Genomic DNA, 14,601 nt, shown 5'->3' with positions numbered 1-14,601 from the left:
ATCAGCTAGAAAACAGATTGAGACAAAATAATATGAGAATATTGTCCCTACTGGAAGATGAGAAAAAAGGGGACCGATCAAGCTGATATCGGAGGAGCTTGGCGTGGATGTATCACCGGAGCATCTAGAGCGATGCCATCGGATCAGAATGAAGCAAAATAACCCTAAATACCCTTGCATGGAAATCTGTAAGCTGTGGAACTATCAGACCAAAGTCAACATTCTGAGGGCACAGGAGGGAAAGGAGATCAAGGTCCAGCGCCAGTCCATTCGATTTGTCCAGAACCTGTCTGCTAGGCTGAGGAATAAACGCAAGCAATTAATTCCGATCAGACAGTCACTGGAGGAAAAAAGGAATCAAGTCTCAACTCCGATTCCCAGCAGTACTGTGGGTATGGAAGGGAACACAGAGAATGGAGTTCACATGCACCGATGAAGCCCTGAGCAGGCTGCATGAAACCTTTCCAGTTGAAAGAGAGCCCAGTGTCCTGAGGAGAGGCAGAAGCGGAAAAAACGTAAGCACAGTAGGCTACATACAGTGATGCTCAAGAACAGCTTATCGTAAATTGAGACAATATTCCTTCCTCCTCCCCCCAATACAATCTAGTCTCTATTGTCTAACTGTTGGAGAGGCCTATGCTGCAACTTACTGTAGTAACAGCAGAAGTGTAGGCATCCTTATAAATAAGAATACACCATTCTTCCTTATATCCCAGCACATGGACCAAGAAGGCAGTTTTCTAATGTTGAATTGTACCTTACATGGTGAAAAATACACATTGATTTTATTGTATATCTCACAAGGGGCAAATCTGGTGTTTTTAGAATTCAAGCTATATTAGATCAAATCCAGACAGGAACTATTATTTTAGCAGGTGACCTAAATTATACATTCAATAAGATTGATAGATGTAGTAATGAAAAAGGCACATTTAGGGAGCCTCCAAAGAGGCTGAAAATGTTCATCTCTACAAATGATTTACAGGACACCTGGAGATTATTGTTTCCAATTACAAAATACTAATAATTTTTTTCTCAAAGTAAGAAAAGCTATTCAAGAATTGACTACATTTTTATTTCCAAAAATGCACTCAACAATTTACTGGATTCAAAAATGTATGATATAGTAATATCGGATCATTCTCTGGTATCATGTTTAATTACACCAATAGAAAATATACTTTGCAACAGTTAGGAGAATGAACAGAGCGCATCTTCTGGACCCAAAATGTATTAAATACGTAAACGAAAAAATGTAAACCTTTTACCATTACAAATGAGGACAGAGGACAGAGAAAAACCAACCCCTGATATAATTTGGGATGCCTTTAAGGTGTACATTAGGGGTATGATGATCTCAAGGCTTTTACTTGTGACATATAGTTAAATGCAATAAAGAGGAACAATGGTTACATATTTAAGATGTGCATGCTCATCCCCAGAATCTTTTTACGTGTCTATTTTCAAAGGATAAAGCTACAATGTGTAGGAAAATGAAACGTATTCTACAAGAATATCAATATCACTCCCTAAAAACACAACCTTATGCAACAATCCTTGGATAGCTTTTCAGAATTCACTGATAAATTGGTCCACATGGAAAACTAAATGCATAGAAACCGTAAATGACTTGGTAACAGGAAATACATTGATTTCCATTACAGAATAAAAAAAGTAATTTTGGGCTGACCAAAATAATATTAACTATTGGAACCAAGACTTAAAAATAACTGGTGTTGGCACAAGATGGAGGGAAAGTTGGAGCATAAATAACGAAATTACAGTTAACTAAAATGTACACTTAATCCAGTATAAATGTATTATACAAGACTCAGAATTCACAAATTCTACAGCCCAACGGCAGAGTCATGTCTTAAGTGTAAAACTAATAATGACTCAATAAACCATGCTTTCTGTGAATGCTATAAAGTCCAGAAGATGTGGACGGAGCTAGAAAGTTGGCTGTCTGAAGTATTACAATGTAAACTGCATATTTCAAGACATGGCATATGTCCCAATGGGCTGGACAATTCTCTTATCACTCATTCTGAAAAAACGTATACTAAAAACGTGGAAATCACAATGGAATACAATGGAAAAATCAAATGATTTATTCTTGAAATAGCATGGGCGACCGAGAAGAACAAATTGGCACAATTTAAGGCCAAGTGGCAAACAATAATGCAGGCACTAGGGATGGGGGTGTGAGCATGTGGGTCTGGGCAGATGAGATGTAGTCATTGTTTGTGTGTCTGTAAGTTGTTCGTATGTATACGTTTTGTATCTGGAGTTAATTATTTATATTTTTTTATATATATAAAAATACATATAAGGACAAGGGTTAGGCTTAGCTAAAATGATGCAGTTGTCAACAACTGTTATCCCCAACACGACGACTAGATGGAGCTGTACTGATGGCCACAACCGTACAAACCATCAGTCCCGACAAACCATCATTTATCATAACACCGACCTAAGAAGAGGGATACGTATTTATACTCATGTACTCAAAAAAATAAAGGGAACACTAAAATAACACATCCTAGATCTGAATGAATGAAATAATCTTATTAAATACTTTTTTCTTTACATAGTTGAATGTGCTGACAACAAAATCACACAAAAATTATCAATGGAAATCAAATTTATCAACCCATGGAGGTCTGGATTTGGAGTCACCCTCAAAATTAAAGTGGAAAACCACACTACAGGCTAATCCAACTTTGATGTAATGTCCTTAAAACAAGTCAAAATGAGGCTCAGTAGTGTGTGTGGCCTCCACGTGCCTGTATGACCTCCCTACAACACCTGGGCATGCTCCTGATGAGGTGGCGGATGGTCTCCTGAGGGATCTCCTCCCAGACCTGGACTAAAGCATCTGCCAACTCCTGGACAGTCTGTGGTGCAACGTGGCGTTGGTGGATGGAGCGAGACATGATGTCCCAGATGTGCTCAATTGGTTTCAGGTCTGGGGAACGGGCGGGCCAGTCCATAGCATCAATGCCTTCCTCTTGCAGGAACTGCTGACACACTCCAGCCACATGAGGTCTAGCATTGTCTTGCATTAGGAGGAACCCAGGGCCAACCGCACCAGCATATGGTTTCACAAGGGGTCTGAGGATCTCATCTCGGTACCTAATGGCAGTCAGGCTTGGTGTTCTCTGGCAAATGCCAAACGTCCTGCACGGTGTTGGGCTGTAAGCACAACCCCCACCTGTGGACGTCGGGCCCTCATACCACCCTCATGGAGTCTGTTTCTGACCATTTGAGCAGACACATGCACATTTGTGGCCTGCTGGAGGTCATTTTGCAGGGCTCTGGCAGTGCTCCTCCTGCTCCTCCTTGCAAAAAGGCGGAGGTAGCAGTCCTGCTGCTGGGTTGTTGCCCTCCCCACGGCCTCCTCCACGTCTCCTGATGTACTGGCCTGTCTCCTGGTAGCGCCTCCATGCTCTGGACACTACGCTGACAGACACAGCAAACCTTCTTGCCACAGCTCGCATTGATGTGCCATCCTGGATGAGCTGCACTACCTGAGCCACTTGTGTGGGTTGTAGACTCCGTCTCATGCTACCACTAGAGTGAAAGCACCGCCAGCACTCAAAAGTGACCAAAACATCAGCCAGGAAGCATAGGAACTGAGAAGTGGTCTGTGGTCACCACCTGCAAAGCCAGTCCTTTATTGGGGTTGTCTTGCTAATTGCCTATAATTTCCACCTGTTGTCTATTCCATTTGCACAACAGCATGTGAAATGTATTGTCAATCAGTGTTGCTTCCTAAGTGGACAGTTCGATTTCACAGAAGTGTGATTGACTTGGAGTTACATTGTGTTGTTTAAGTGTTCCCTTTATTTTTTTGAGCAGTGTATAAGCAAGACCATAGATTAAAAAGTACCCCTTTTAAGACATAGCATACAGTGCCTTCGGAAAGTATTCAGACCCCTTTACTTTTTCCACATTTTGTTACGTTACAGCTTTATTCCAAAATTGATTCAATTGTTTTTTCCCCTCATCAATGTACACACAGTACTCCATAATGACAAAGCAAAAACTGTTTTTTAGAAATGTTTGCTAATTTATTTTAAAAAACGGAAAAATGACATTTACATAAGTATTCAGACCCTTTACTTAGTACTTTGTTGAAGCACCTTTGGCAGCGAGTACAGCATCGAGTCTTCTTGGGTATGACGCTACAAACTTGGCACACCTGTATTAGTGGAGTTTCTCCCATTATTGTCTGCAGATCCTCTCAAGCTCTGTCAGGTTGGATGGGGAGTGTTGCTGCACAGCTATCAATTTTCAGGTCTCTCCAGAGATGTTAGATCGTGTTCAAGTCCGGGCTCTGGCTGGGCCACTCAAGGACTTTCAGAGACTTGTCCCGAAGCCACTCCTGCGTTGTCTTGGCTGTGCTTAGGGTCGTTGTCCTGTTGGAAGGTGAATCGTCGCCCAAGTTTGATGTCCTGAGCGCTCTGGAGCAGGTTTTCATCAAGTATCTCTCTATACTTTGCTCCGTTCATCTTTCCCTCGATCCTGACTAGTCTCCCAGTCCCTGCCGCTGAAAAACATCCCCGCATGATGCTGCCACCACCATGCTTTACCATAGGGATGGTGCCAGATTTCCTCCAGACGTGACGCTTGGCATTCAGCCCAAAGAGTTGAATATTGGTTTCATCAGACCAGAGAATCTTGTTTCTCATGGTCTGAGAGTCTTTAGATGCCTTTTGGCAAACTCCAAGCGGGCTGTCATGTGTATTTTAATGAGGAGTGGCTTCCGTCTGGCCACTCTAACATAAAGGCCTGATTGGTGGAGTGCTGCAGAGATATGTGTCCTTCTGGAAGTTTCTCCCATCTCCACAGAGGAACTCTAGAGCTCTGTCAGAGTGACCGCTGGGTTCTTGGTCACCTCCCTGACCAAGGCCCTTCTACCCCGATTGCTCAGTTTGGCACAGCGGCCAGCTCTAGAAAGAGACTTGGTGGTTCCAAACTTCTTCCATTTAAGAATAATGGAGGCCACCGTGTTCTTGGGGACTTTCAATGCTGCAGAATTTTTTTGGTACCCTTCCCTAGATCTGTGCCTCGACACAATCCTGTCTCGGAACTCTACGGACAATTCCTTCGACCTCATGGCTTGGTTTTTGCACTGTCAACTGTGGGACCTTATATAGACAGGTGTGTGGCTTTCCAAATCATGTCCAATCAATTGAATTTACCACAGGTGGACTCCAATCAAGTTGTAGAAACATCTCAAGGATGATCAATGGAAATAGGATGCACCAGAGCTCAATTCCGAGTCTCATAGCAAAGGTTCTGAATACTTATGTAAATAAGGTATGTTTTTTATTTGTAATAAATTTGCACACAAAAAACTGTTTTCGCTTTGTCATTATGGGGTATTGTGTGAGTTAAATGTTTTATTTAATCCATTTTAGAAAAAGGCTGTAACGTAACAAAATGTGGAAAAAGTCAAGGGGTCTGAATACTTTCCGAAGGCACTGTAGTTATTTTGAAAGTTATGTTTTTTTAAAGTAATTAAGTAAATGCATATCACTCGGACAAGTGTTGTGATTTACCTTGTGTGAATGAATGACTCATTTCTGTGTTATCCACGCAGGTACCATCTATCAGGCATATGAGCCCATTCTCTTCCAGTCCATTGGAAACCCTTTTGTATTCAGATGCATAGATCATGTTTTGATTGACGGAAATGACAAAGGCATCTCTAAAATAGTGTACAGGTGAGAATGTGGCATAGAAAAATGGGTAACACTTTACTTGAAACCCAGTGTCATAACACGTTTTGACACGGTCATAACCATTGCATAATGTCATAACAGGTGACATAACTTGTCATAACCTGTCATAAAATGATCAGAACACTGTCATGAACATATATTGCATTATTTTATGGCTGGTTATGACACCTACATAGGTGTCAAAACCCACATTTATTCAAATGAGTTTTTTCCCTGCCAAGAATTTTCCTTTCGTTTTCAAGTTTGTTTCTTAAATCCTTAATTTAATTATTTACAGTCATGTTTTTTTTCTCCATCATATTTACCATTTTTATTTTAAATTGTAGAAAATACACTTTGACACTGTCAATAAGCATTATGACCATTATAATCATATAAGCCAGATAGGCCTATCACATACATGCCCTTATATCAGTCATCAGTCAAAAAGAGGGTGTCTTGTCCTGCTCCTGAAATCTGCTTCTGCATTCATCCCAGTCATCAGCAACAGAGCATTGCAATGTGTGCGCGATTACAATTATCATTTCATATGGTCAATAAAAATAGAAAAATCTATAACAAACATACTGTTGACATGTAGGATATGGTGTAATGGAATGTTTTGCTTTGTGTGGTAGGTTTTGTGGGTTTTTAAGTACCAGCAATAAAATAACGCAATATGTCACAACAGGCCTAAATATGTCATGAAAGTGTTTGTATTTGTATTGATTATGGATCCCCATTAGCTGCTGCCAAGGCAGCAGCTACTCTTCCTGGGGTACAGCAAAATTAAGGCAGTTCATACAATGTTATGACCATATTATAACAGGCTATGTCAACTATTATGACATATCAAAAAATATATATATATATATATTTAACCTTTATTTAACTAAGCAAGTCAACAAATTCTTATTTACAATGGCGGCCTACCAAAAGGCAAAAGGCCTCCTGCGGGGACGGGGGCTGGGATTAAAAATATAGGACAAAACACATCACAAGAGGGACACCACAACACAACATAAAGAGAGACCTAAGATAACAACATAGCATGGCAGCAACACATGACAACACAGCATGGTAGCAATACCACATGACAACAACATGGTAGCAACACAACATGGTATAAATATTATTGGGAAAAGACAACAGCACAAAGGCAAGAAGGTAGAGACAACAATACATAACGCAAAGCAGCCACAACTGTCAGTAAGCGTGGCCATGAATGACTCTTTGAATGAAGAGATGGAGATAAAACTGTCCAGTTTGAGTGTTTTTTGCAGCTCGTTCCAGTCGCTAGCTGCAGTGAACTGAAAAGAGGAGCGACCCAGGGATGTGTGTGCTTTGGGGACCTTTAACAGAATGTGACTGGCATAACGGGTGTTGTATGTGGAGGATGAGGGCTGCAGTAGGTATCTCAGATAGGGGGAGAGTGAGGCCTAAGAGGGTTTTTATAAATAAGCATCAACCAGTGAGTCTTGCAACGGGTATACAGAGATAACCAGTTTACAGAGGAGTATAGAGTGCAGTGATGTGTCCTATAAGGAGCATTGGTGGCAAATCTGATGGCCGAATGGTAAAGAACATCTAGTCACTCGAAAGCACCCTTACCTGTTGATCTATAAATTGCGTCTCCGTAATCTAGCATGGGTAGGATGGTCAGTTTGGCAGCTTGGGTGAAAGAGGAGCGATTACGGTAGAGGAAACCAAGTCTATATTTAACCTTAGCCTGCAGCTTTGATATGTGCTGAGAGAAGGACAGTGTACCGTCTAGCCATACTCCCAAGTACTTGTATGAGGTGACTACCTCAAGCTCTAAACCCTCAGAGGTAGTAATCACACCAGTGGGGAGAGGGGAATTCTTCTTACCAAACCACATTACCTTTGTTTTGGAGGTGTTCAGAAGAAGGTTAAGGGCAGAGAAAGCTTATTGGATACTAAGAAAGCTTTGTTGTAGAGTGTTTAACACAAAATCTGGGGGACATAACATTTGACATGGTTATGACAGTGTCATAACGTGTTATGATGCTGGGTGTCAATTAAAGTGTTACTGAAAAATGTCCTAGGGCTTGATGACTGTCCTATGACAATTTCTTTTCAGATGTTGATGGACAGCATTCATATTTAAAAGTATTGATGTTTTCCAGGTCGTGCAGTGGAAGAGACAGGATTGGTCCTTTCAGGTTGAGTGACATCACTTGGTTGACAGCCAATACAGAAAACCCGCTAGCAGTGGGGCAATATGTGAACAACTGCTCAAACGGTACCGTCACATCTCTGCTCACCCAATTAGATTAAATATTTCTCTACAAATATGCGTTTATATTCTATATCATGAAGACTGTTTTACATAATTATTGTCTGTCTGTAGTGTTGCGAAATCTGTGACCACTGACTATCTAAATATTCATTTTCTTGTGTGGAATTATACTCGTCTTTCAGAGAGGGCTGCAAATGTGTGCTATCAGGAGTATGATGTGCCTGAAGCATTTCCTCTAGAACTTCGCCAGTACCTTCCCAATGTGAACTACAGACATGACACACAAAGGCAAGAATTTAAAGGATGCTTGAAATAATGTTGGTCCCTACTTCCTACAGTATTTGTGTTACTGTTGACTGCACCCATTGCAATCTCAAAAGTTAATTCATGAATTCAGCAGCTGTGTGGATTGATTCACTCATAAGTAATTTAGAGCAATTAACAGTAAGTCTAGGCCAGAGCTATTAACATGGATAAGGCTCTGGTCTAGGCTAGTAGGGTGTTTCTCAACCTGTTTTATACCAGGGATACCAAACCTAGTGTTTCTGTTTGTTTTCATAGCTATAAATGTATTAATACAAATGTTAATTACTTTCTGTTTTGGCTCCATTTCCAAACAGCAGCTTTTACTGTTGACTAGTGAGTAGTCTTCTGAGCCAGACTGTCACGTTCGTTAGACGGAGTAGACCAATGCGCAGCGTTAGTTGCAAACATACTTGAACTTTATTATCTTTAGTGATAATATAAACAACAAAGCAACAAACGAAACGTGCAGTCCTACGGTTTACACAACCAACACGGAAACAAACCAAACGGAAACAAGATCCCACAAACACTAAGGGAAAAACAGACTGTTTAAATATGGTTCCCAATCAGAGACAACCAGCAACAGCTGACACTCGTTGCCTCTGATTGGGAACCAATCTGGCCAACATAGAAATATAACACATAGAACTACAACACAGAACTAGAACACATAGAATCTACACACCCTGGCTCAACATATAGAGTCCCCAGAGCCAGGGTGTGACAGTACCCCCACCCCCAAAGGCGCGGACTGCGACCGCGCCTCAACATAGACAAACCAGGGGAGGGCTGGGTGGGCATTCCTCCTCGGAGGCGGTTCCGGCTCCGGGCTTGACCACCACCCTCCAATAATCCCCCCGTAGCGCCCCTGGTCCGATCTGGCCCCGCTGGCTGGAGCTGGACTGGACATCGTAGGAGCGGATTGCTTCAGCTCTGGTGTGGAGCAGCTGACCGGTACCTGACCAGGCACCGGTGACCCAGGCACGGGTTGTGCCGGACTGACGACGCACACCCCTGGCTTGGTGCATGGAGCAGGAACGGGCCGGACCGGACTGACGATGCGCACCCCTGGCTTGGTGCGTGGAGCAGCAACGGGCCGGACCGGGCTGACGATGCGCACCCCTGGCTTGGTGCGTGGAGCAGGAACGGGCCGGACCGGGCTGACAATGCGCACCCCTGGCTTGGTGCGTGGAGCAGGAACGGGCCGGACCGTGCTGACGATGCGCACCCCTGGCTTGGTGCGTGGAGCAGGAACGGGCTGGACCGGGCTGACGACTCGCACCCCTGGCTTGGTGCGAGTGGCAGGAACAGGCCGGGCCGGGCTGGCGACGCGCACCGTAGCTTTGGTGCGAGTGGCAGGAACAGGCCGGGCCGGGCCGGGCTGGCGACGCGCACCATAGCCTTGGTGCGAGTGGCAGGAACAGGCCGGGCCGGGCTGGCGACGCACACCGTAGACTTGGTGCGAGTGGCAGGAACAGGCCGGGCCGGGCTGGCGACGCACACCGTAGGCTTGGTGCGAGGAGCAGGAACAGGCCGGGCTGGGCTGGCGACGCGCACCGTAGGCTTGGTGCGAGGGGCAGGAACAGGCCGGGCCGGGCTGGCGACGCACACCGTAGGCTTGGTGCGAGGAGCAGGAACAGGCCGGACCGGGCTGGCGACGCGCACCATCCACTTAGTGCGGGGAGCAGGAACGGGCCGGACCGGACTGGTGACGCACACCACTTGCTTGGTGTGAGGAGCGGGACTGGGTTTCGTCATAACCCTCCGCTCCCTCAGCTGCCTACCGAGTTCCTCTCGCCGTGCCTCAATTCTCACCTTCTCCCTTATCGCCTCCAATAGCTCCACCCTCTGCACCACTAACTCCTGCTCCCTCTGCGCCAATAGCCCCCTTAACCTGGTGGCCTCCTCACCTAACCTCCTACTACACCCTGTAGCTGCCTCCTGCTGCCCCGTCGCCCCTGCCGTATGCCCCCCCCTAAAAAATTTTTGGGGTTGCCTCTCGTCCGTCCGACGACGACACTGTTGACGCCATTGCTCCTCTCTCCGTCGCGCCTCTACCGTCTCACTCCATGGACGGCGATCCATCCCGGCCTGGATTTCCTCCCAGGTCCAGGACCCCTGCCCGTCCAATATTTGCTCCCACGTCCAGGCTGCCTGCTCCTGGACACGCTGCTTGGTCCTGGTATGGTGGGATCTTCTGTCACGTTCGTTAGACGGAGTAGACCAATGCGCAGCGTTAGTTGCAAACATACTTGAACTTTATTATCTTTAGTGATAATATAAACAACAAAGCAACAAACGAAACGTGCAGTCCTACGGTTTACACAACCAACACGGAAACAAACCAAACGGAAACAAGATCCCACAAACACTAAGGGAAAAACAGACTGTTTAAATATGGTTCCCAATCAGAGACAACCAGCAACAGCTGACACTCGTTGCCTCTGATTGGGAACCAATCTGGCCAACATAGAAATATAACACATAGAACTACAACACAGAACTAGAACACATAGAATCTACACACCCTGGCTCAACATATAGAGTCCCCAGAGCCAGGGTGTGACACAGACTCAGTCTTGCACTGGCTTAGTCTCGATGTGGCATGTGGTGACGCTTTCCATTGCCTGTCCAGCATAGCCACGCATTATTACATAGAAAACCTAAACATCCCTTGTCTGTCAAGAATGTTGAATCAAATTATATATGAACTTACTCTGCCAATTGTCTGTGGGGTTGCTTCTTATTCGGGTCGAAATTTGAGACAAAATATCCACAGGAAAGTATTATTAAACCAACTTCAAAACGCAGGTCTCTGTGTGGCAATCAATATTTTTTTGCTCATCCCCTAAGGCATGTGCACAAGACTGAAGTACATGCACGGAATGCATACTAACCAAAGTCTTGCACGCGTTTACATGGTTGTGCTTACAGTTGAAGTCGGAAGTTTACATACACCTTGGCCAAATATTTAAACTCAGTTTTTCACAATTCCTGACATTTAATCTGAGTAAAAATTCCCTGTCTTAGGTCAGTTAGGATCACCACTTTATTTTAAGAATGTGAAATGTCAGAATAATAGTAGAGAGAATGATTTATTTCAGCTTTTATTTCTTTCATCACATTCCCAGTGGGTCAGACGTTTACATACACTCAATTAGTATTTGGTAGCTTGCCTTTAAATTGTTTAACTTGGGTCAAACGTTTCGGGTAGCCTTCCACAAGCTTCCCACAATAAGTTGGGTGAATTTTGGCCCATTCCTCCTGACAGAGCTGGTGTAACTGAGTCAGGCACACGCTTTTTCAGTTCTGCACACAAATGTTCTATAGGATTGAGGTCAGGGCTTTGTGATGGCCACTCCAATACCTTGACTTTGTTGTCCTTAAGCCATTTTGCCACAACTTTGGAAGTATGCTTGGGGTCATTGTCCATTTGGAAGACCCATTTGCGACCAAGCTTTAACTTCCTGACTGATGTCTTGAGATGTTGCTTCAATATATCCACATAATTTTCCTTCCTCATGATGCCATCTATTTTGTGAAGTGCACCAGTTCCTCCTGCAGCAAAGCACCTCCACAGCATTATGCTGCCACCACCGTGCTTCACGGTTGGGATGGTGTTCTTCGGCTTGCAAGCATCCCCCCTTTTTCCTCCAAACATAACGATGGTCATTATGTCCAAACAGTTCTATTTTTGTTTCATCAGACCAGAGGACATTTCTCCAAAAAGTAGGATCTTTGTCCCCATGTGCGGTTGCAAACCGTAGTCTGGCCTTTTTATGGTGGTTTTGGAGCAGTGGCTTCTTCCTTGCTGAGCGGCCTTTCAGGTTATGTCGATATAGGACTCGTTTTACTGTGGATATAGATGCTTTTGTACCTGTTTCCTCCAGCATCTTCACAAGGTCCTTTGCTGTTGTTCTGGGATTGATTTGCACTTTTCGCACCAAAGTACGTTCATCTCTACGAGACAGAACGCGTCTCCTTCCTGAGAGGTATGACGGCTGCGTGGTCCCATGGTATTTATACTTGCGTACTATTGTTTGTACAGATGAACGTGGTACCTTCAGGCGTTTGGAAATTGCTCCCAAGCATGAACTAGACTTGTGGAGGTCTACAATTATTTTTCTGAGGTCTTGGCTGATTTCTTTAGATTTTCCCATGATGTCAAGCAAAGAGGCACTGAGTTTGAAGGTAGGCCTTGAAATACATCCACAGGTACACCTCCAATTGACTCAAATTATGTCAATTAGCCTATCAGAAGCTTCTAAAGCCATGACATCATTTTCTGGAATTGTCCAAGCTGTTTAAAGGCACAGTCAACATAGTGTATGTGAACTTCTGACCCACTGGAATTGTAATACAGTGAATTATAAGTGAAATAATCTGTCTAAACAATTGTTGGAAAAATTACTTGTGTCATGCACAAAGTAGATGCCCTAACCGACTTGCCAAAACTATAGTTTGTTAACAAGAAATTTGTGGAGTGGTTGAAAACGAGTTTTAATGACTCCAGCCTAAGTGTATGGAAACTTCCGACTTCAACTGTATGTGCCAGGTGATAGAAATCTCAAAGGTGTGGCCTGTGTGTTCCAGCCGCTGACCCTAACCCACAGCCAGAGTCAGCATGGGTTTGAATCCGACCCACTGCTGTTTGACCCCCGTCTTTCCAACACTTTACTATATCTTTAATGAATCAAAACAATTATGTAAGGAGTGGGACCGCAAAGACACCATTCAAATGTCTGCAGTGATTTCGTCCCTCATTGACCAAGAGAAAATGGTTGTGTTTCAATTCTACAAAATTATTTAGTATTCTTTCATGTTGAGCTCTAAATCTGGTTGAGAATATCACAGCGAGATGAAACTACGATTGCTGAAATCGCTAGACTGTCCCCTTTAATATGCCATCTCCCAGGCTGGCCTCCGTCACTCAGAGGGAGGGGAAAGCTGACAGATGGGGCTTTCTAGCATTATAAGGCACTGAACCCTGCGACGTTCACAGAGCGCGTTGTACACAAATGTCAGTTGGAACCTGTCCAGAACCGCTTCAAGTCCCTTAAATAGAGGACTTAACATCTAAGTGGTTAAAAACTAATAATAATCTCAACGGCAGATCTCAAAGTCAGATAAATAATACTTTGATATTTTCTCTCAAATTTCAAACCAATAAGAATCAACCCCATGGACAATCGGTAGAGTAAGTTCAAATGTGATTTGGGACGTTTTAGGTTTTCTTCTATGTAATAATGCGTAGCTATGCTGGACAGGCAATGGAAAGCATCGCTATGGAGTCAAATCCGATTCAAAAGTTTAACGGCGCGAGATGAAACCTCATTGCGTGCGCAAACACTGAGTCAAGAGAGAAGAAATGTGGTCGAGTGAGCAGAGGATGGGTCCCGCGAGTCCACAGCCCAGTCGAGAGCACAAATTAAACTTGAGGTCCCATGATCAGCGTGGCAGATCTGTTGTTACCTACCCTTACCACGTGGGGGTGGCCCGTCAGGAAGTCCAGGATCCAGTTGCAGAGGGAGCTGTTTAGTCCCAGGGTCCTTAGCTTAGTGATGAGCTTTGAGGGCACTATGGTGTTGAACGCTGAGCTGTAGTCAATGAGTGCAGTGTGGAGTGCAATAGAGATTGCATCATCTGTGGATCTGTTGGGGCGGTATGCAAATTGGAGTGGGTCTAGGGTTTCTGGGATAATGGTGTTGATGTGAGCCATGACCAGCCTTTCAAAGCACTTCATGGCTACAGACGTAAGTGCTACAGGTCGGTAGTCATTTAGGCAGGTTATCTTAGTGTTCTTGGGCACAGGGACTATGGTGGTCTGCTTGAAACATGTTGGTATTACAGACTCAGACAGGGACATGTTGAAAATGTCAGTGAAGACACTTGCCAGTTGGTCAGCACATGCTCGTAGTACACGTCCTGGTAATCCGTCTGAATATTGACCTGCTTAAAAGTCTTACTCACATTGGCTACGGAGAGCGTGATCACATATTCATCGGGAACAGCTGATGCTCTCATGCATGCTTCAGTGTTGCTTGCCTCGAAGCGAGCATAGAAGTGATTTAGCTCGTCTCGTAGGCTTGTGTCACTGGGCAGCTTGCGGCTGTACTTCCCTTTGTAGTCTAATAGTTTGCAAGCCCTGAAACATGCGACGAGCGTCAGAGCCGGTGTAGTATGATTCAATCTTAGTCCTGTATTGACTTTTTGCCTGTTTGATGGTTCGTCGGAGGGCATAGCAGGATTTCTTATAAGCCTCAGGGTTAGAGTCCCACTCGTTGAAAGCGGCAGCTCTACCCTTTA

General features: G+C 44.3%; 1 protein-coding gene across 4 annotated transcripts in view; it reads left to right on the top strand.

Annotated features, from left to right (window-relative positions):
• setd9 (SET domain containing 9) overlaps nucleotides 1-14,601 on the top strand; it is a 31,556-nt gene that overhangs the window by 14,884 nt on the left and 2,071 nt on the right. For all 4 annotated transcript variants that reach the window (XM_041898830.2, XM_041898828.2, XM_041898827.2 and 1 more), the window contains 3 exons: nucleotides 5,609-5,732; nucleotides 7,877-7,992; nucleotides 8,172-8,277. In XM_041898830.2, coding sequence (XP_041754764.1) covers nucleotides 5,609-5,732; nucleotides 7,877-7,992; nucleotides 8,172-8,277 — 346 coding nt within the window. The remainder of the gene's footprint in view (nucleotides 1-5,608; nucleotides 5,733-7,876; nucleotides 7,993-8,171; nucleotides 8,278-14,601) is intronic.

Source organism: Coregonus clupeaformis, chromosome 15 (assembly GCF_020615455.1).
Source record: "Coregonus clupeaformis isolate EN_2021a chromosome 15, ASM2061545v1, whole genome shotgun sequence".
Taxonomy (NCBI): Eukaryota; Metazoa; Chordata; class Actinopteri; order Salmoniformes; family Salmonidae; genus Coregonus; species Coregonus clupeaformis.
Note: the sequence above shows the minus strand (reverse complement) of the source record. Positions and strands in the feature narration are given on the sequence as shown.